The 23,224-nt window shown below is 40.6% G+C and overlaps 1 protein-coding gene across 1 annotated transcript; it reads right to left on the reverse strand.

The window, feature by feature from the left end:
- Nucleotides 1-1,415: 1,415 nt before the first annotated feature.
- cops3 (COP9 signalosome subunit 3) lies at nucleotides 1,416-21,674 on the reverse strand. Its single transcript, XM_034708204.1, has 12 exons — nucleotides 21,491-21,674; nucleotides 20,642-20,771; nucleotides 20,004-20,116; nucleotides 17,783-17,832; nucleotides 17,400-17,492; nucleotides 12,591-12,770; nucleotides 12,356-12,496; nucleotides 9,874-10,047; nucleotides 7,893-7,979; nucleotides 6,860-6,973; nucleotides 6,684-6,764; nucleotides 1,416-2,203 (listed from the first exon to the last, which is right to left on the reverse strand). Exons 1-12 carry the CDS (start codon nucleotides 21,543-21,545, stop codon nucleotides 2,150-2,152), a joined length of 1,272 nt encoding a protein of 423 aa, XP_034564095.1. The 5' UTR covers nucleotides 21,546-21,674; the 3' UTR covers nucleotides 1,416-2,149.
- Between the last annotated feature and the right edge of the window lie 1,550 nt (nucleotides 21,675-23,224).

Genomic DNA, 23,224 nt, shown 5'->3' on the forward strand with positions numbered 1-23,224 from the left:
TTACTCGTCCCACAACGGGGAAATTCAAGTGTCACAGTAACAAAGTAGACAGTGCAAAAAATATAAAGCAAACAAGAGCCTATAAAGAACAATTATTACAAAGTTATTAGCAATTAAAATTAAAATTAAAGAGGTAAAAAATAAATATATCTTACACACACACACACACATATATATATATATATATATATATATATATATATATATATATATATATATATATATATATATATATATATATGATCAAATCTGTTAAAGAAAATGTTCAGGTCATTCACCCACTTTAGATCCCCCTCAGTCTGGGTGTCTTTTAATAATAATAATAAATGTATGACTCTATTGTTTTATTTAGTGTGGCCTTCATCCTCTGGTGTTCACAACATCTTGAACTTGAGCACAATCACAAAGACTACCCTGTAACCCAGATATAAATATAGAAGATAGATTAAAGACAATGTGCAGAAGATTCTGCAGGCTGGAAATATTAATTTCATCAACTTTAAGAATGTTATCTTTTTAGAATGGGTGTGTATGTGGCTTATACAGGACTTCCACCAGATCTGCTGCAGTCCGTCTCTGATCCGCTTCGGTCTGGCTCCGTGTTCTCTCGTCCGTCGACAACCACCGGTTGCGTTATCAGAACGCAGCCCAGAGCAGGACCTCCGGACAGCTGGAGTCATGTGACCGAGGTCATCCCGCAGTAATCACTGAATCAAGGATTCTCCTCCTCCTCTCCTCATCCATGTTGTCTTTCTGGTCCTCTAAAAACCTCTGACCTGTTGACTCCAGGCCTGGCTCCGCTCATCATGACTTTGGTTTGTTGTTGTAGTTAAGTGAAATACGATCTGGTGATAACACAGAGTGTTTTATTCTGAAAATTAACCGGATGCTTTCATTTTGTTTTGGTGAAACCTGACTTCCTGTCCCGCTCCATCTGCTCTGTTGAGTTTGATGCATCGTGCTCTGGCATCCGGCAAAAATAGAAGTCTTGTGTATCTGATCCGGAGGACTCTGACCTGCTGGATCAGAGACACAGCAGGAACGCAGTGGAGCGGATCCAGAGGAAGTTAACACATTGACTAGAATAGAAACCTATGAGATCTGGTGCCGTGCCGGATCAGAGACGGACCTGACACGGATCTGGTGGAATTAGGTCGTTATAGTACTTCCAAAGCGAGCCTCTAGTGGACACTGGAGGAACTGCAGTTTTTCATTTCTCACAGCAGGAAGTGACTGATTGGTGCCAACTTTCCCCTCCTGGTTTTGTCCCGCCTTGTAGAAGTCGATGCTGCGTCCTGATTGGTGCAAACATCCGGCGTTCATAGTCGAAAACATAAAACAGCCTCATGTTATCTTCTCTCTTTCTCTCTCTGTATGAATGTATGAATGAGTAATTTTTCACAAGAGACCCAGAGCTGTATCGGTAAACAATTTATTATTAACAAACAGATCCACGATTGAAAAGCTTAAGCTCCCATTTTGACAGTTTGATTCTACCTGTTGCTATCAATATGTATCAGTACGTTTCATACAATGCTCCAGCAGCCTCGAGCGGATCTAAAACAAAAACAAACAAACAAACTAAAGAAAGAAGGAGAAAACAAAACAGTGCACCAGCTCGCAGCTACTCCTCCAATGTGTGGAGGTTGATCACACACAGATTAGTACAGATGTTCTAACGATGTTATCTACATGGTGACGTAAAGAAGTGAGGGGGAATACAGTCACGAGTATATCAGATTATTCCTTACCAGCCTTTAATGTGTTGTCTTCCGGTGTAATGCCCACATTTTATTGCCATCATGCAGCAGAACCAAAACAAACAGTGAGCCTATCCACACAGATTATTGGAACAAAGAAGTACAGCTTTTATTTTGCAGTTTGTTGTTAATGTAGCGGTGGAGCTTCAACCTGAACATTGATAAATAAAACACTGACAGAATTTAATCTTTCCTGTTCTGGAAGGATCTTTTGTTTTCCTTTCAACACTGTGAAGAAGGATGAAACAAAAGAACGGTCATTCCATACAAAGCTTTTCCTCGACCAGTGTCCTTTTGCAATAGAAGGTTTTCCTCTTTAAAAAAAATCCTACTCATCCGGGGATCATCGTGCTGGATGGCTGCAACACTCTGTCCCTGTGCAAGGCGCTTCAGGAGTAACTGGATGTTTTGCTACCAACATCGTCCTCCTGTGATCCCATACTCTGAAAGACAGGAAGAAAGAAAGAAAGAAAGAAAGAAAGAAAGAAAGAAAGAAAGAAAGAAAGAAAGAAAGAAAGAAAGAAAGAAAAGAAGAGTGATCATTGAATACTCCTCCAAACAACGGGTCTCTGAACACAGAAGATTTAAAAGGATGCTCGGTGTCACGTCCCATTTTCCCAAACAGTTTTAAATACAAGTATTTTAAAATGAGTATTTTCAACGTTTCAACACGGCTTTAAAATCCTTTTTTCACTCATAAAGCCGTGGCAGAGATCGGCCGGTGTTTTGGTTTAAACAGCGACCCTGTTACTGGAGAGCACTGGCAGCAACAAGTGTGCCAGTGCAAACTCTCACCACCACCATGCATCTTTTTCATTGTGATCAGATGATTTTTGCCTGGAGAATGTTGGTAAAAAAAATCTGTTTAATAGTCTGAAAATATCAGTTAGCTATCTCATCAAAAGCCTAACAAAGCTGTTGGTGCCAGCTTGCAACTTTTAAAATGAGTGGCACATTGCAACCAGCGGCCTGTAAACTCAGAGACCAGAAAAGAGACAACCTGGGACATCAATGCTAAACACAAGACTGAGTGTGTGGTTCCTGAGGAGGATGGAGATCTTTGTGAATACAAGACAGGAAGAAACAAAACTAAAGACACCTGAAGATGAAGCACCCAGGTAAATAACACTGATGTACGATGATTCAGTGACATGAATATATGTAAGACTTTCTGATGTATTTTGTTGAATCAGGCCTCTGCCATTGACTCCTGCTAAAGGTGCATTTCGACCAATAGTTGTTGCGGGGTCTTTTATCCCCCAGAACTACTTTACCCTGAACTAGAAGGTCCCTGTGCCCCCATTGTTGTCTGCGTTTTGACCGCGCGGTAGATTGTGCAAATCAGGCCAGTGACATATGGAGAAATAAAAAGTAAATGCAGTACACCACCAGACCAGTAGAGGGCAGTAAAACAAAGACGAATGACATTCATCACAGATGACACCATAGAAGCAGACGGACAGGCAGGTATCATTATGAGCAACACAACAGTTAGCCTGTTAGCATGAAGAGACTCAGCTGGTCTGTTTTAGATGGTGCTATATTTCATCACAGATGGATTCACTGAATCAACACGTGAGAGGAGATAAGCGCGAGTAGCAAAGACGTTTCAACACGCCTTTAAAATCCTTTTGAACTCAAAAAGCCGTGGCAGAGATCGGCCGGTGTTTTGGTTTAAACAGCGACCCTGTTAACTGGAGACTCTCAGCCGGATGCATCCCTCATATACGTCTTTAGACGATCATGAAATATCTGATGAGGATATTTTTAAATCTTAATAAAAACTAAACTAGTTTGCATTCCCAGGAACTCCCTCTGTGTTTCAACAGCTGTGTAAACTCCACAAACACTGACACGTTCAGCTGAAGGTCTCCAGTTTACAGGGTCACTTTTAAAACCGGAACACCGGGAGAGACGCATTCACGGTGGGCTGAGAGAAGACTACTGTTACAAGCTGCTAAATCAAGAGAATCACAGCTTCTTCTTTTGAAAAGTACACACACATACAAAAAAGATAGAACAAATAAAAACTAATGAAAGAAAGAGAAATCAAGAGAATCACAGATGTGTGTGATGTTATTGTGGACGGAGGGAGGAATAAAAACACTGCGGTTAATCTACCAATCAGACACCTTCAGCATTGCAGGCCCCGCCCCCTGAAAGTCCCGGGACCTTTGAAAAGTACTACAACTGCTTTTTAGGGGGGAGATTATCTACCCCTGAACTAAATTTTGCCCCTGGGTCCACCGGTCGAATAAGGCCTTAGACTAATTGCTGAAATTCTTAAAGGGGCATGTTTTTCTCTTTCTTGCTTAACATAGAGTTCAGCTGTTAAACGGTTCAGGGTCTCCTTTGCTGCATCTTTATCAATGGGGGGCCAGTTAGGGCTGCATGCAAGACACTCTTGAGCCATCTGGTTGTAACACTGGCAGGAAGTTCAAATGCTTGAATATTCATTCACTTATCAAAAATCAAAGAGTTAATGTGAATATTGTCTCATTTTAAAAGCACTATTTTCATCGTTTTACCTGTCCCTGGTTGTAATACAGTGTTCCCAGCAGACGGTGGCTATAAAGCGTCTTAAAGCTGTTTGCTAACCGCATTAAGTAACAGAAGAAGAAGAATGCTAACTGCATTAAATAGCTAAAGAAGAAGAAAAGATGAATGAAAGTTGCTGGAAATCAACGTGAGTGGTGTTGTGAGATTCAGAAACGGAGATAATCGCAGAAACTGAGCATGGCTGTAAAATATAAACATACACGCAGACAGTAGGGCTGTCAACGAATATTCTAAATTCAAATATATATTCGAATATTAAAAAAAAAAACGAGATTCGATTCTGAAAATTAATGTTCGATTGTGGAAAAAAACACATCAGCGGCTGTTTTGCGAGTGGGCGAACTGCATGACGGGTCAGGGACAGGTCACAGGAGTCACACATGCACAGCATGAAGCAGATGGCAGAGAGAAATCCTTCCGTCCCCGGATCCTCAGTGCGCTCTGAACGCGTCTTTTCCTCCGCTGGGAATACAGTGAATAAAAAGAGATCTGGTCTCTTCACACTGACTGTCTTGTGTTTTTGGCAAATAACCTGTCAGGCCTAAGACCCTGCATTGACAGTGGACTTAAAGAGCCCGACAATCAGTGACACTGGGATAAAATGCAGTTTTTCCTCTTTTTTTTTTTCATACTAGCGTCAAGAATGTAAGTGGACTACTTTTTCATTTTTAACTTTAACTTCAGTTAATGTTAATATTTGCTTCAATCACTGAATGAAGCCTGCCTATATTAGGGACAAGAGTCGGGACCTTTAATTGCTCGCACAAGTCTTGTTCAGCACTCACTCAGCGCATTACGCACAGAGAGGGGAGGGGGGCGAGCGAGAGGTCTTCAAAGTGTTACGGTATAGACCATTAGGTCATTTACTTGTTTTGTAATGTGTAGGTATGTTTTAGGCATGTTATATCTGAAATAAAAATACATATACAAGTAGTTATGTCTCCTTGTATTAGTTTGTCCACCTGTTATTGACATATTGCACAAATATAGATATTCGAATGTCATTTTGGAGCAATTTTGACAGCCCTACTAGACAGACACTGACAGTGTCCACTACTGACAGAAACACGTCCCAGTGCTGGTTAAAGGGACTGACACACAAACAGACCATTAATGGACCGATGCCTGTGTAGTGTTTAATTTACTGTCTACGCCTGCAGGAAAACAAGTGCTGTGAGTCGCTTTTGTCTCAACTTAAGGACTGAAGAGAGAAGGGGAATGACCACAGACTGTATAAATAATGGACGTAGTATCTGTGACGTCACCCATCTGTTCCTGAGCACTGTTTTGAAGCCAGTCGGTGGCGGCAGCCATATTGGAAATGCTGAACTCAACCAAACTTAGTGTGAGGTAAAGATGCGGGAGTTTGAGACTCCTAGCCTTCAGCTATGTGTTCCAGCCTGTCAGTCAAGTCAGCTGTGCCTCTCATAATGGAAAACTAGTAATCTTAATACCTTCGAAATTGCGGCATTATGAATAAATTCATCCCCCGTACAGTGTGTGCTGATCGAGACATGAGCTACGTAGAGCCAAGCAGTTTTTTGAACCAGGCTGTAAACATGTTTAATAATGCTGTAAAGATCGTCTTCTTTGAATGGGTGTGTATGTGGTTTCTGGTACTTCTGGAGCCAGCCTCAAGTGGGCACTTGAGAAACTGCAGTTTTTAACACTTCCACATTGGCTTCCATTCTCACGGCTGGAGGTTGCCGTTTGGGAATGACATGTGGGAAAGAGGCCTCAGGCTGGATTCGAACCTGGGCCGCCCGCTACATGGGTGCACATCTCAACCATTAGGTCAAGTCTGCGCCCAATTATGGAAAAGTATTTTGGCTTGAAATGCCTTTACTTAAACAGAAATCATCTACTTGGCTGCACATGTTTCTCTATAACTTGTATTGCATTTGTAAATGTGCAGGGTTCTCATGCCATGTGCATTAACACAGCCGATACCATCCTGACTGCTGAACTGTGCACTGATAACGAGCCAATCGGTCCCACTCCTCTTTACACAGAGGATGCAGCGCCCCTGATTCTGAAACTTTGACTTGTGACCACCAGGGATGGGTGTAGCTAGGATTTTTATCAGTACTGGTTTTGATACAAGTACTGCTAATCAATATCAATACTTATCAAGACTCTTATGGATACTACAGACCACAAGAATATCTGCCAACATAATGTGAAGAATCATCAGATCATTAGGCCTTCAGGGACTTTTGCCAAAGGGGGACAATCTTCCCTTGTGCTGTGCCCCTGCCTCAGTGGGACACATCCATGAATATGAAATAAATAAGTATATAGGAAATCTTCAAACACTGTAAAGAAGGAACTATTGGTAAACCTGGTTCTGTTCTATGAGCCTACCTTTTGCACAAACTGAGGGTTTACTGTGATTTCTTGATCCATAGACTTAAGTTTCTCATCCAGCTCTATACATTTCAGCATCTGAAAGAGAGCACACACAAAACAAGTCACACACTGACACTCTGCGTAAACACGTAGATCTAACAGCTTTGAAAATGAGAGCTGGTCTTCGTCACCTCTTGGTCTATTTTGTGGAGCATGGCTGGGTTGTTGTATTTCTCTGGGTTGTCGTGGAAGCAGACCATGCCGTCCTTCTGGTTGATACTGGCGTAGATCTCGCCATCTTCAATCTGCACAGAGAGACAATGAGGAGAATCAGCTAGCTGATAGGGAGGTGAGATACCACTAATTTTAGTTTTGATCCCATACCAAGTAATACAGTGCCAGAATACCTATACCGACACTTTCTATTATTAAAAGTATCTTATGTACTTTGATGTATAACGTGTGTTAAAACACAGGACAGTTTTTAAAGACAAACAACTAGTACTCTGTCTGAAGCATTTCCTCCTCCTCCCTTGTTTTCTCTTGAAACTCAGAGTTCTCTTTGACGTGGATTTTTATATGTTTGAACTAATTGGTGGTGTTACCACAGTAACAAACAGCCTTCCTACACACGTCGCAGTTCACTACATTTTCAGTGACAGCTGTAAAATAGCTCCACAAGATGCTCCTCTTATTTTCAGCCATCACGGCATGCAATGCATGATGATTGGCAGCGTTAGTCAGGGTGCGTGATGTGGCTTGCTGCTTGTGCACAGTGTGTGATGCGTTTGTTGGTTGTTTGAGCACACAGGACAGCAGAGTGTGTTCAAGAGAACAGAACGTTGTTTGCACAGACAGCTCTACTCTTTGATGAAATGGATAAAACCTAGAAGAGAAACTGAAACTGGTATCGATCCTATTGATCCTAGAATGGATCTTCAAAAACGAGGTGTAGTATCTGTAGTATTGATATTTTGGGATTGATCCACTCACCCTTACCAGCTGACATAATAATAATGTTTACATGTTTTTAACCACTAGAAATATGAGAAAAGAACACTTTGGTGGATGTCAGAATCTCTTAAAACGATATGAGTGGGTTTCTGAAGACATCTCATCTTAAAAACTGTGACATATTGAAGTGCAGTGATTGAAACATTGTAATAAATGTAGAGTAAGTGTGCTGACAGCATGTTTGACCTCAGTCTTTGTGGATGTACTCACCATATGTAAGACGTACTTCTCAGCTTCCAGGGGGCCTGAAAGCTGCACTCTGCTGGCCATGTCTTGCAAAGACAGCGTCAGAAATGTCTGCAGGAGTCAGGAGACAGAATTTAAATACACACACATATATACGCACACACACACCTTCTCATTCAGTGTTTCCTCTTTAAACCAGAATGTGTTTCATATTTTAGACTCTCTTTGCTCTGATGAAAGCTTTGCACACTCTCTCAGTCAGCTTCATGAGGTCCTTCTTTCTGCAGCCCAACTCATCCCACACCATCTCAGTCGGGTTAAGGTCAGGTGATTGTGGAGGCCAGCACTCCATCACTCTCTGCTGGGTCAAACAGCCCTCACACAGCCTAGAGGTGAGTTTGGGGTCACTGTTCTGTAGAAGAACAATCCATGGTCCCAGTAGGAACACACCAGATGTCGTGTCTCTGCAGGGCGCTGTGGTAGTCTTGCTGGTTAATTGTGCTTTGAAAACACGTCCACAGTTTAACACCTCCTCTTCCTCTGTGCTCCACGGTGGGAAACCATCCATTCACCTTCTCTGCGTCTCACATCGGCACCAATAAATCTCAGATTTGGATTCATCAGACCAAAGAACCAAAGTACAGATGTCCAGAGGTCTGATGTCTACTCACTCTGGAACAATCTGCCTGAGGAGATCAGGGCTGCAGAGTCAGTAATCTCTTTTAAAACTCTTCTGAAAAAATAACATACTTATTTGTTTTATGTGAGTTTGACTGTTTTAAGAGATCTTTTTTAAACTTTTTATTCCTTTAGAATTTTTTTAAAGGAATTTTATGTCTTTTAAAATCTGTTTTGTTTCTTGGTCTTGCCCTGTGTGGTTTTATGAACTGCTTGGTTTATTTTGTGGCCCATGTAAAGCACTTTGTAACTTGTTTTTTGAAAAGTGCTCCATAAATAAAACCAATTTATTATTATTATTAATAATCTTAGTTTTATTATTCCTTGTGTTTGTGGATCTTCTTCTTCTTCTTCTTCTTCTTCTTCTTCTTCTTCTTCTTCTTCTTCTTCTTCTTCTTCTTCTTCTTCTTCTTCTTCTTCTTCTTCTTCTTCTTCTTCTTCTTCTTCTTCTTCTTCTTCTTCTTCTTCTTCTTCTTCTTCTTCTTCTTCTTCTTCTTTGCTGGCTTCAGGTCTGATTAACAAAGCCTCCTCTAACAGTAGATGTTGGGATGTGTCTCCTTCTTGAACCTCTTATCTGAGGTGCTGTTTATTTGAGATAACTCAAATGAACTGATCTTCCTCAGCAGAGGTAACTCTTGGTCTCCCCTTCTTGGGACGGTCCTCATCAGAGCCAGTTTCTTCAGTAGTCTGTATAACAAATGGACGTAGTCTCTGTGACGTCACCCATCTGTTTCTGAAGCACTGTTTTGAAGCTGATCGTTAGCGGGTGCCTTATTGGAAATGTTGAACTTAACCTAAGTTCTGTCGAGCTAGTGTGAGGTAAAGAGGCGGGCTTTGAGCCTCCTAGCCAACGGCTACAGACCTAAACTGTTTTTTGAAACAGGCTGTAAACATGTTTATTCCACTACTGTTCTCATCCATATTCTTGTCCTAATATGGATGAGAACAGTAGTGGAATAGTTCCCTCCCTCTGCACATCACAGCTGATGGTCTCAAACACATGAGGAGGGAGGAGACTCCACTAACTAACTCTCAACAAGGCTCACCTGTGAACTGAAAACCAGGTGAAGACCTCATGAAGCTGACTGACCGTGCAAAGCTGTCATCAAAGCAAAGAGTGTCTCCTTTGAAGAGTCTAAAGTAAGAGCTTCAGGCTGGCTCATGGCAACTGAATCATAAAATCAGACAAAGGCACACACACACACAGAGAGACATGCAAGTCTGCAGCAATGATAGCAAGGCACCAGAACATCTGCTGTGCACTACCTCACCTGCAGCAGACTCTCCACTGTATCTCTGTAACATGAACACAGGCTGACACACTCACCTTCGTTAGCCTCTGGATGTTCTTCTTGTAGAGGGAGGACAGGCATTGCTTGACCAGGCCTGTGTTGCTGTCTCGTGTGTACGTCTCACTGTGTTTGTTGACCAGGTTGCGCAGCTCTGCTGGGTTGTTGGTGGTGTAGACCTGAGCTAACTCATGGTATGGGTTGCTCAGGGGCTAAAACAAGGAAAAGGGACAAAGACAAACAACCAATGAGCAACTGCATGATGAAAACAGAACACCAGGGATCGTCTGGTCTGACAGCCGACCCCTCGCAGTGATTTCAGGCAGTAAAAATGACAGCATGGGAATGGTCACTCTTATTGCCTCAGTAAGAAAAAATCATCATTTATTTTGATCTGTTCAAACCAGTTCAAAACTCCTCACAGAGGGTTTAACGATACGCTGCAAACAAAAGTAACATCAGTAACTCAGAGTAACTCCTGTCTCATTTATTCATCCTGACAGAATAAATATCACCTGTTTTCACTTGTTCTGCAGACTGAAAGATAAGCTGCCCATGGCAAAATGTCTTATGAACAGGAGCCCCATCCCTTCTTTCTACCTCTACCTCAAACTACACCTCACACACACACACGTCACTTGATCTTATAACTGAAGATTTAAAATCACATGCACTGACTGCCTTGTATTTTATTTATTTTACCTTGTTTTGTTTTATTGTATTTTACATACAATTTGGTCTTATTTTATTGTTTCCATTTTATTTATAATATTTTATCTAGTTTTATTTTATCTTGTTTTGTTTTATTGTATTTCATTTCATTTATCTTGTTTTATTTTATTGTATTTATCTTGTTTTATTTTATTATATTTTATCTAATTTTATTTATCTTGTTTTATTATTTTATCTTATTTTATTTATCTTGTTTTATTGTATATTTTATGTTATTTTATTTATCTTGTTTTATTGTATTATATTTTATCTTATTTTATTTATCTTGTTTTATTCTTTTATCTTATTTTATTTATCTTGTTTTATTATTTTATCTTATTTTATTTATCTTGTTTTATTTTATTTATCTTGTTTTATTGTATTATATTTCATCTTATTTTATTTATCTTGTATTATTTTATCTTATTTCATTTATCTTGATTTATTCTTTTATCTTATTTTATTTATCTTGTTTTATTCTTTTATCTTATTTTATTTATCTTGTTTTATTCTTTTATCTTATTTTATTTATCTTGTATTATTTTATTTTATCTTATTTTATTTATCTTGTATTATTTTATTTTATCTTATTTTATCTATCTTGTTTTATTCTTTTATCTTATTTTATTTATGTTGTTTTATTTTATAGAATTTTGTTCATCTTGTATTATTTTATCGAATTTTATTTATCTTGTTTTATTCTTTTATCTTATTTTATTTATCTTGTTTTATTTTATTTTATAGAATTTTATTTATCTTGTTTTATTTTATTTTATAGAATTGTATTTATCTCGTTTTATTTTATTATATTCTATATCATTTCATTTTGTTTTTTTATTGTATTTTATCTCATTTTATTTATTTTATATTATTTACCTTGTTTTATTTTATATTATCTTATTTCATGTCATTTTCTTTTATCTTGCTTCGTTTTATTTTATCTTATTTGATTGTATCTCATTTTATTTTGCTGTCTTTCTACTCCATGTGTTCCATGTTTGTTCCTCTTCTACATCTTGCTTGCATTACCATGTCTGTGTTGCTTTAACAACTGAATGTCCCTCTGAGGATCAATAAAGTATCATCCTATGTTCTCTTAGAGAAATTGTTGCATCACTGTTTTATCTGAAAACACCTCTTCTCTATAACAGCAGTGTATCGGAGCACAGGGCTTCAGGGCATTAAATGGAAACAGGTACACGCCTCATTCAGTGAACTGCTGAAGACAGAGGAAGGACTTTACTCTAGTGCATGCAAAGAAAGAACCATAACTACAAGTTCTCCAGAACAACAGCTCTGATGATCAGAACCTGCACTGACTGAACCACAGATTTATTTATGCAATAAACCCCAACCAGAAAAACATATCCCTCTAAGATCCACCAGAACTTTGTACATTATTCATCTTTAACTTCAAACTGAACCAAAGGGGAGGACTTTTGAACGAGGCACATGAAATAAACAGACGTCCTGTAAACGTTGTTTCTGTTCAGGTTCCAGTCTGAGAAATAACACACCTCACTACTTCTGAGAATAGTTTGTCTGTTCAAACTGAAAACAAAGAGCCGACACTCAATGATAAAACTGGAGTGGATTATTTGTAGGGAGCACCTCTTAAATTGGAAATGAGTTTTAATTTAGTTCCTGCAGATTCTCCAGAACACAAACAGACAGGTTGGGGTGTTGGCTGTTGTTTCAGGACTACTTTGAGGAAATGTAGCCCTGAACTTTTACATCTATCACCTGATCGTCAGTCTCTGTAAACCCATGTGAGCCTTCAGAGGAGTAACACTCAGTGATTGTCCGTACCTTGATGAACCTCCCGACAATCTGTGAGGTGTATTTGGGCAGCGGCTGCACTTTGCCGTGGAGGATGAGAGACACCAGGATGTATTTCTTGTAGGCCTCCAACATGATGTGGCTCACAGCCATGGCTGGAGTAGTTATTGCCTGACAACAGAGAAATCACAAGAAGAGGACTTTAAATACGAGAAACTATCGATCATAGATTATTAATCATACATGAAGCCAGCTTTCAAAGTACCTGTTCATAAAAATACAGCGCCCGCTCGAAGTTCTTGAGTCCTGTGTAGATCAGTCCACCGTAGTAGTAGTAACATAAAAAGTGCTTGGCGTCGTAGGCTCCGTTCTCTTTGCAGATGTCCATCATGTCCAGCTCCAGGAAGGGCAGGACAGGCTTAAAGCACTTTGCTAACAAGCAAAGCTGCAAGAAAAGAAAAGGATGGAGTGAAAACGACTGACAGGCTCACATCGGACAGTCACGGTTCACTCTGCACAAACTCTGAACAGTCTCATGTGTTAAAGGGAGGAGATACAAATATGAAGAGAGACGGAGAACAAAATGAAAGAAGAACTGGCAGATCAAACTAAATAAGTAAACATGCAAATACAGACATACCACTCTCCAATCCTTGATGCAGACAGACAGCTCATAATAACTCTGTTTATTCACAGACAGTGATCTCCCTCTGATTTAATCTGCTGTCGTTAATGACAGTTTAGACTTAAAGGGGACATATCATACTTTTTTCATCAACATATATTGGTCTAAGAGGTCCCCAAAACATGTCTTTAAAGTTTATGCTCAAAAAAACACTTTGAAATCAGATTTTGGTCTGCCTGAAAAACCCTCTTCTTCAGTCCTCCTCAGAACAGTCTGTTTTCCCTCTGACCACGCCCCCTCCGGAAGTGGATATGCCTCGGCTCTCCAGCACATTGATCTAACGTTTACATGTTGGCTGAATATACACGGCTGCTCAGAGATCGCGTTACTTCAACCCTCTGAATCTGATCCTGACGGAGAGGCGCCTGTAGCAGGACCTTTCTGAACGATTGGTCATAGATTTAGTGTTTCTTGTTGTTTTATTTATCAGTATGTAGACGTGTGTCTTGGTACACAGCTACGAACATGTAGCTATGTGGCTATGCTAACTAGCGCTAGCACGTATCCATGATAAATAAAAATCATCCACTAGATCTTCAAATCTGCAGACGTGGGGAGTAAAACCGACCTCTGCCAGAAATGCAGCAGGACCTTTTCTGAAGGATTGGTCACAGATTTAGTGTTTCTTGTTGTTTTATTTGTCAGTATGTCGACGTGTGTCTTGGTACACAGCTACAGCTACAGCTACAGCTATGAAGATGTAGCTATGTGGCTATGCTAATTAGCGCTAGCACTTATCCATGACAAATAAAAATCATCCACTAGATCTTCAAATCTGCAGACGTGGGGAGTAAAACCGACCTTTGTGTTTATTAAGACAGCCTACAACTAGCATGCCTCGCTCCTAAGCTCCTTGTTAGCACACATTTGTGCAGGTAATGAAAAACGGGTGAGGGATTCAGCATTATTTTATACAGTCTATGGGCTGAACAAGCTCCGAGCTCTGACTCCGTGACAGACCGGATATTGTTGTTACGTAACAAAAACACTGAAGTCTGAAACGGCTGGTTTCACACACATTTACAGAAAGGTGGAGCAATCAGAACAGGGGCAGAATGGATTTTTTTTCATTCTCGGGGGGTTTGTAGACATGCCAGGGACACATATTTCAGGTAAAGAACCATTAAAAAGTCCATTTTGCATGATATGTCACCTTTAATATTTCATCTGCAGCCCCGACAGTATCCAACAGAGCAGTGTGGAGATAATACAAATGATTATAAACATAACTCAAAGTGATGAGCATGTATAGTTTAACATCCAGATCACAACTAGGGATGGGCTTCTCAAGTCAAAACACTATCCGATAATCACTGGCATCTATTCGCTGATAAATCTTAATTAATCCCCTCTAACAGCGGGGCTGACAGCACAGCTGTGTGTATGTTTACATTCACAGTCATGCTCAGTACTCACTACACACATATTCCCAGCGACTCTCACTAATGTTTTCTTCTTCTCTTGTTATTCAATGCGGTAAGCAAACAGCTTTAAGACGCTTTGAGGCTGATTTATACTTCTACATCAAATTGACAGTGTAGCCTACTCCATAGGTCAGTGTAGCTCCTGTACCTACGCAGATGCCTACGCATGTAGCTGACGTGCACCTCCTCCAAAATGTAACTACACCAAGAGGCAAACTCCGGTCTCAAACGATGAAGCCAATGCGGAAGTGATATAAACTGCAATACATCGAGAATCCGCTTGAGGCTGGCTGCAGAAACACCGGAAACCACATAGATATGAATGGGAAAAAGACGATCTTTGCAGCATTAATAAACATGTTTACAGCCTGGTTCAAAAAACGTCTTGGCCCTACAACGCTAATCTCTCCAATGGCTCACACTGTACGGGGGCTGAATTTTTTTCTAACGTGACGGTTCAGAAGATATTAAGATTATGAGTTTTGCCCAAATAAGGACATGACTGACGTGACTCCCGGTCGGGAACACACAGCCATTGGCTAAGAGACTCACACTACGTCACACTCTGCCTAGTTGAGTTCCGCATTACCAATATGGCTGCCGCCGTCGATTTGCTTCAAAACAGCTCTCAGGAACAGATGGGTGACGTCACGGATACTACGTCCATATTTTATTCAGTCTATGAACTACACGTAGAATCGACGTGGACTGCAAGCCCTGCGATTGGTCCGCTCGACTGCATTGTGTTTCCCGCATTTACAACACTTCCGGGATTCCACACATGGTCCGTGTATTTCATCTCCTCCTCTCTATTCTTCATGTAATCATGTCTGTATGATAAACAGCAACATGTATCAGCTGTAGATTAACAGAACACGCTCTGAATCTCTGTGGAAAAGGAAACAGAGATCGTAGCGGGACCGGAAGCAGGCGACCGACTATCAGAGAGACCACACTGCCCTCAAGCTTTTCAGCAGAGAATTGCTGCGCGACACGGACACATCGACACTAGGGATGGGTACGACTACTCGAGTACTCGCCGTTGACCCCATTATTCGAATAGCATTTTGTTACTTGTGCACCTGGCAAGATAACTTGAAACATACAGCGGTACATGTGTGTCCATGTGCTTTTTGTTTTCGCCTAACTGAATATACGAGGTAGGAAAATAATTATGTTAAATAAAAACGTTTGACTTCTCCGGCCACGGCTTCAGCTTTAGAACAGCAGCTACGGCAACTCTCTAGGGACATGTTATTCAACCGAAAGCGAAAGCACAACAAACAGAACCGTGTACAACACCTGAGACATGTCAGTTAAAAGAAGTGATGTCTGGAAGTACTTTGAAAAAACAATGAAGTTAATGAGCAGTGCAAGATATGTGGCGTTAAACTTCCATACCATAGAAATACTAGTTTGATGCTTAACCACATACGCTTAAAGCACAAGGAGAAAACAGAGGAGACAGATAACAGGCAGTCTCCCATCACGTCTTTTGCTCGCCCTGTTAGCACACGTCGTTGTGATGAAGCCAGAGTGGAGAAGATTAGCCTGATAATAACCAACATGGTAACTGGAGATATGCTCCCATTAAGTTTTGTGGAAGGAGAAAGCTTCAAAGAGCTGATGGCGTTTGTCCAGCCGGAGTACAAGCCACCATCACAGAGAGCAACAACTATGAGAGTGGAAGAGATATATGAAGAAAAGGCAGCAGAACTTACTACAAGTCTGGTCTGGTAGGTCTGTGTCCGACGGACTTTTATTTATTTATTTTTGTTTATGGTTAAAAATAATAATAATTGCGAGTACTCGAGTAATCGTTCATTAGGAAATTCAAGTAATCGATTACAAGGATTATGGTAAATTCCCATCCCTAATCGAAGCACAAGTATGTGGTGCTCATGTCCGTGTCAGCCCCTGCTGCATAGGGGAGACGCAGGAGAATATATCAGCCTCTATAGCCACCATATGGTGGGAACGCAGTATTACAACCAGGGACTGGTAAGAACAAAGTCCATCCATCCATCCATCTTCTTCCGCTTATCCGGGTCTGGGTTGTGGGGGCAGCAGTCTCAGCAGGGAAGCCCAGACACTCCTCTCCCCGGCCACTTCCACCAGCTCTTCTGGGAGGATACCGAGGCGCTCCCAGGCCAGCTGAGAGACATAGTCTCGCCAGCGTGTCCTGGGCCTTCCCCGTGGCCTCCTCCCAGTCGGACATGCCCGAAACACCTCCCCAGGGAGACGCCCGGGAGCCATCCTAACCAGATGCCCGAACCACCTCATCTGGCTCCTCTCGATCCGGAGGAGCAGCGGCTCTACTTTGAGCCTCTCCCGGATGTCTGAGCTCCTGACCCTCTCTCTAAGGCTGAGCCCAGCCACCCTGCGGAGAAAGCTCATTTCGGCCGCTTGTATTCGCGATCTCGTTCTTTCGGTCACTACCCACAGCTCGTGACCATAGGTGAGGGTCGGAACGTAGATTGACCGGTAAATTGAGAGCTTTGCCTTCTGGCTCATCTCTCTCTTCACCACGACAGACCGGTACAGCGCCCGCATCACTGCAGACGCCGCCCCGATCCGTCTGTCAATCTCCCGCTCCAAGAACAAAGTCTATGATATAAAAACCTGTACATTTAAAAGAGGTAATATCCTCATTAACTCTATGATTATTAATAAGTCAACGAATATTTGAGCATTCGAAAAATAATGACCCATCCTTACTTACAACAACTTCACCTGACTACCTATTTCAGTTCCAGGTAAAGTTTGATGTCAGGAAAGCACATTCAATCACAGTCAATCCTCCTCCCCTCAGGATCAGCTCACACACCTCAACGATCCAGCGATCTGATTGGTCAGTGGGCGGAGTCTTCTACAAAAAGTGATCTACCCAGGTAAGGAGTGAACCGCCTTCATAGAAATGTAAACCCAGAGTTAGCCCTGAAGTGACTGATGTAAAGGGACTCACCTGACACAGGTCTGCATGCACTGAGGTAAGCTGGTTTGTGTTCATCTGCATTTTGTCTATGGCCTGTTTGAGGACCACGACGCCCCTCAGAGGCTGCCAGAGAAGGAGAGAAGATTCAGAGAGAACATTAGAACAGAGAAGAACGAGGACAACATGCTTCTCACAAACTGAAGTACAATAGACAGTCAAAGGGCCGTTACTACACAACCATAACTATGTTATAAATGCATAATCATACTTAATGTCAAGGTTTTCTATCCCCATTCCACCAATTCATCCAACAACTGATTTAGACTTTAAGAAATGTATCATTTTAGAGTTCCATGTCTGTCCCTCAGGTGTTCCTTATTTCACTCCACAACATTGAGCTTCAGCAGTCTCACCTGTTTCCGCTCTACCAGGGCGTTGGTCAGCTGGTGACAGAGACCAGCAACTGTGGGAGGGGACAGAGAGGAGGTGAGGTCTGATGTGCTTCATTTAGAGGTCAGCTTAATGTAAAGCACCGATCACACAGATGTGAAGAACACATTCAAACTTCATCACGAGCAGACTCAAAGACTAACAAATACATACAAAGATTGAAATGAAGTGTCTCAAATCTCTGACCTTATGTTATTAAATGATCTCATAATTTCTCACGTCATGTTTTATCTATTATTTTTTAAATGTCTCTCTTTGTCATCAAAGTTGTCAACACTTCACATTTTCACACAGAGAGAAGGTAAAGGTGTGCTCATATTCAAATCATAGAACTCACATCATGATATCTCAGGTGACAGCAGAGCAGACTAACACAGAGGGACCCGTGTTTATCCCCCTCTGCTTCCACTACACTGACTTTAGTCATCACCTCATTTGATGTATTTAGAAAGGGACCGTGTACAATATGACCTCAATGGTTTGTGGTGGATTTAAGGCACAGTTTGAACATTTTGCTGCTCCTGCATCATTCTCTGTAAATTACAAAGCCATCCCCTCTCCAGAAAACAACAACGCATAAGCTCTGGACACATTCAGATTCATTAGCATATAGAGATGTAAGGATAAATCACAGGACGGTGAAAAATCGATACAAATAAGGGTGGATTAAAATCGATTCAACAACATTTGTATGGAGATATTATTTTTAAACAGTAGAGGGCGCTATCTGCATTTCACTCCACTTGTTCAACATCATGAAGGCTCTTGCGCTGCTCTCTCATCACTCACTGAGTGGAGCGTAACAGACATGGAGGCAGCAGGTGAAGACCGAGCAGTTCAGGATGCACCTTTGTGTTTACAGTCTGAGGTACGGCAGCATTTTGTCTTTCCCTGATACTCCTGAAGGAAAACATGTCAATTCACAGCCAGGAGCAGAAGCTGCACTTCAGTTTATTTAAAGGTGACATATTATGCAAAATGGACTTTTTAATGGTTCTCTACCTGAAATATGTTTCCCTGGCATGTCTACAAACCCCCCGAGAATGAAAAGAATCCATTCTGCCCCTGTTCTGATTTCTCCACCTTTCTGTAAATGTGTGTGAAACCAGCCGTTTCAGACTTCAGTCTTTTTCATACGTCACAATGCCATCCGGTCTGTAACAGAAGTCAGAGCTCGGAGCTTGTTCAGCCCATAGACTGTATAAAATACAACTCAACCTCTCCTCTGTTTTTCATTCCCTGCACACATGTGTGTGCTAACAAGGAGCTTAGGAGGGAGGCATGCTAGTTGTAGGCTGTCTTAATAAACACAAAGGTCGGTTTTACTCCCCACGTCTGCAGATTTGAAGATCTAGTGGATGATTTTTATTTATCATGGAAAAGTGCTAGCGCTAGTTAGCATAGCCACATGTTAGTAGCTGTGTACCAAGACACACGTCGACATACTGACAAATAAAACAACAAGAAACACTAAATCTGTGACCGATGGTTCAGAAAGGTCCTGCTGCAGGCGCCTCTCTGTCAGGATCAGATTCTGGATCAGATTCAGAGGGTTGAAGTAACGCAGGTCTGTGAGCAGCAACAGACTGTTCTGAGCAGGACTGAAGAAGAGGGTTTTTCAGGCAGACCAAAATCTGATTTCAAAGTGTTTTTTTGAGCATAAACTTTAAAGACATGTTTTGGGGACCTCTTAGACCAATATATATTGATGAAAAAAGCGTGATATGTCACCTTTAAAGAGATTGACCTTATTTATTTTAATATTTCATACTTTCATTTGGGAATTGTTCACTTTACATTTCTTTAAAATTGTTCTGAAATTTTCCAACAAGGTATTTTTGTACGGTGGTTTTGAGGGTTTTTTTGCAAGGTGTTGAAAAAAAGTGTTCAGTGGTTTTATTTGAGTTACAACACACCTTCAAAATGAAACAGGATGACTTTGTTTACAAAGAAATATAAGAGAACAAATATATATCCCAACTGTCCATATCTGAGGACTGAAATAAAATAATAGCTATACAAATTTTGAGTTCAATCCAGTTTTCTTGAAAATCGTGAGTGAATCGTATCGTGAACCAAAAATCGGGATTCCAATTGTGGGTTCAGTGTATCCTTACATCCTGTAGTAGCATACAGACATGCTTCCCATACATTTAAGAGTGATTGATGAGGATCTGAACTTACAAGTGTCTGTTGCATATCGAACGTGCTCCCCATTACAAGTACTGATGAAGAGCTGAACTTGGGAGAAGAGCGTCTCAAAGTCAGGGATGTTTGGCATAGAGAACTTCACAAATCTGGAAAACAAAAACAGAGGGAAAGAAAGTAAATACCTTAAAAAGCCACAAGGAAACCGAGTTAGGATGCTCCCTTTCTCTCTTATTCTCCTCTATCTGTCTTTCCAGACCCAACTCGGTCTCAGCAGATGTCTGTCTAACATGAGTCTGGTTCTGCTCGAGGTTTCTGCCTGTTAAAGGAAGTTTGTCCTCTCTGCTGTAACTAGCTAAATACTGTGAGGTGCAATGCTCATGGTGGATTAAGGTGGGGTCAGACTGAGTCTTATCCTGTCTTGGTGTTGGGTCTCTGTTCATAATTTGACATAGAGTGGTCTAGACCTGCTCTGTTTGTAAAAGCGTCTTGAGATAATGTTTGTTGTGATTTGGCGCTATACAAATAAAGACTGATTGATAAAACCAAAAAAATATATACCAAGAGACAATAATGATTGACAAAATAGAAACACTAATCTAACAGAGTACATGCCAGTTCCTACAGCAGTAGAGGCAAACCTGTATCAGATGAGGGTGTTAAAGTGAACTTACAGCACAGCCAAGACTCCCAGGGAGTGCTCCTGGATGTCCAAGGCCCCGAGCACCGTGTCCAGGTGGGACAGGTTTTTGGCAAGCAGCTCCCCGCTCTTATTGATCAGCTCACACAGCTGGGTCATCTGACCTGAAGGGGTTGAGGGGGCAAAGCAGACATTACATACTACAGTTATAGTAATAGTAGTGTGTTTGTGTGTGTGTGTGTGTGTGTGTGTGTGTGTGTGTGTGTGTGTGTGTGTGTGTGTGTAAGTGGAATTCAATATAACTACATACTTTATAGTTTAGGTGAGTCAAGAGTCTTATCTAAACACATGTTACAACATAGACTGTCGCACTACACTGTCTGAGCTTACTAACATGTAAATGTGTTGTTGTTGTTATTATTATTATTGTCATTATTATTGTTGTTGTTGTTGTTGTTGACGTTGACACTGTACGTGTGTTATAATCTGACTGGGCCGGTTCTGTGATCTTTTGAGGCCTTGCGACGCAGGAAATGCAGCCGAGACTGACAGATGACTTAAACCAATCAGAGCTCTCCCTTCAGTCCATCAGCCAATCAGGAGAGGCTAAGGCGGAACTATCGGCAGGCTTTATTTTCTATTTCAAAAACAAAAACAATTTCTGTTTTCACCAAATATTTAATGAGCTAGCCACCTCGCAGTCCTCCTGGGAGTGTCCCACTGCTGCTGTGTGTCCTGGTGGGACTTTGTAGAGCTGTATCAGCAGCCTGTCATGTTCTGCGCTGTGTTTACATGATGAGGCAGAAACAGGGCTCTGTGTGTGGATAGCATGTGAGAGCTAACTAGCTGATTCCTCCCCTTCCACAGAGTCAAACAGGCTTACCTTGAGCCGAGAGCTGCCGCACATTGTTCACAAACTGCTCCAGGGCTGAAGCCATTATTCCTCGGGTCCGATGTGAGGCTAGTTGACACTGTTTTTCATTCAAACGTCACCAACAACTCTGTCCGGACAGAGACAGGGGGCCACACAGCCGCCACTGATGTCAAGTTATCGCGAGATTATAATACAACAGGAGACTGCAACGAGATTTGGAAACCAACTCTGGGATTCTTAAAGGGCCAGACACCAGTTTGAAGAGAGTGGTTGGAGCGTACCTTCAAAAGAACAATCCTATTTCTCTTCTGGGAGGGTAGAAAGTAATATTCTGATGAAAATACGTTTTTAGGTGTTATTTAGTCATTCAATTAACTTTAGTTGTCGTTTTCAGGACAGATGTGTTGGTATTCCCCTTTAAAATGTAAACAGGAAGTGACGTACGCTTCAGCTGGTATTGAACAAAGATGTTAGTAGTTGCAAGAGCTATCTAAATACATTCTTTACACCATGGGTTTTTGGTAAGTCAGAAAATACAACTCAAAATGAAAATCATGCAGATAAATCAACCAATCAAACAAGCTTTATTTATATATCACCTTTCATACAAATCAAATGCAACACAAAGGGCTTTACAGCGACTGAAAACAAGAAAGAAGCAGAAATAAAATAATGGCAAGACATTAAAAAACAAAAAAGGATTTTAAAATAGAGAATAATGCACAACTTCGACTGATCACTTCAGGCTTTACTTACATGCGTACTTTCTGGGAATTTGGGTCTCTGTTCATAATTTGACATAGAGTGGTCTAGACCTGCTCTGTTTGTAAAAGAGTCTTGAGATAACGTTAGTTGTGATTTGGCGCTATACAAATAAAGATTGGTTGATTGATTGATTGATTGATTGATTGATTGATTGATTGATTGATTGATTGACTTTTATACACACATACTTTTTTACACCTTGCGCACATTGCACATTAATTCTTCACTTTTGTTCTATTTTATGTTTATATGTCCGTGTGTGTGTATATGTTCCTGTTGGCGTCTCTTGGTCAGGTCATGTTTGTAAATGAGAACTGGTTCTCAAACATTTTTACCTGGTAAAGTAAAGGTCTAATAAAGAAATCAACAATAAAATATGTGTAATTAAAATAAGTTAAAGCGTCAAATTAATATTTAGAATATAAATAGTTAAAAAATAAATACATTTAAAAAGGGTAAGAATAAGAGTAAAAAATAAAATGAAGGCTAAAAATGTCAATAAAACTGAGTAGATAAATTAAACTTCCACACATTAACGTGACATATATATTTTATTTACATTATCTATGTATCCATTCACCCATTCTCTGGACCACTGAAGATGTTTGTTTCTGTACTCCCTGCAGGGTTATAGCTGGTGGTTATATTATAGCATTATGTGGCTTAACTCTAACTCTTTCTCATTTTCAGTCTAACTCTAACAGTTTAAATATAATGTATGAAACTGCCTATTGATCTATGTAAATGACACTTTTCCTTAAATACAACAAGATGCATGTCATCGCCTGCAAAAACTTGGTTCCAGTTGATAGATAGATAGATAGATAGATAGATAGATAGATAGATAGATAGATAGATAGATAGATAGATAGATAGATAGATAGAAAAGTTATTTAAAGTATTACTATTTTATATCCTCTTTATTGTTACTCCTGCTGTAACACTAAATTTCCCTGTTGTGGGGTGAATAAAAGACTA

The sequence above is a fragment of the Notolabrus celidotus genome, chromosome 18 (assembly GCF_009762535.1).
Source record: "Notolabrus celidotus isolate fNotCel1 chromosome 18, fNotCel1.pri, whole genome shotgun sequence".
Taxonomy (NCBI): domain Eukaryota; kingdom Metazoa; phylum Chordata; class Actinopteri; order Labriformes; family Labridae; genus Notolabrus; species Notolabrus celidotus.

Coding starts and splice junctions, on each gene's coding strand:
- cops3 (XM_034708204.1), bottom strand. CDS start 21,545: ATGGCTTCAGCCCTGGAGCAGTTTGTGAACAATGTGCGGCAGCTCTCG. Junction 10,048..12,355: donor TTGTCGGGAGGTTCATCAAG/GTACGGACAATC, acceptor TCCTTGTTTTAG/CCCCTGAGCAACCCATACCA. Junction 7,980..9,873: donor ACATCCAGAGGCTAACGAAG/GTGAGTGTGTCA, acceptor TGACTCCTGCAG/ACATTTCTGACGCTGTCTTT.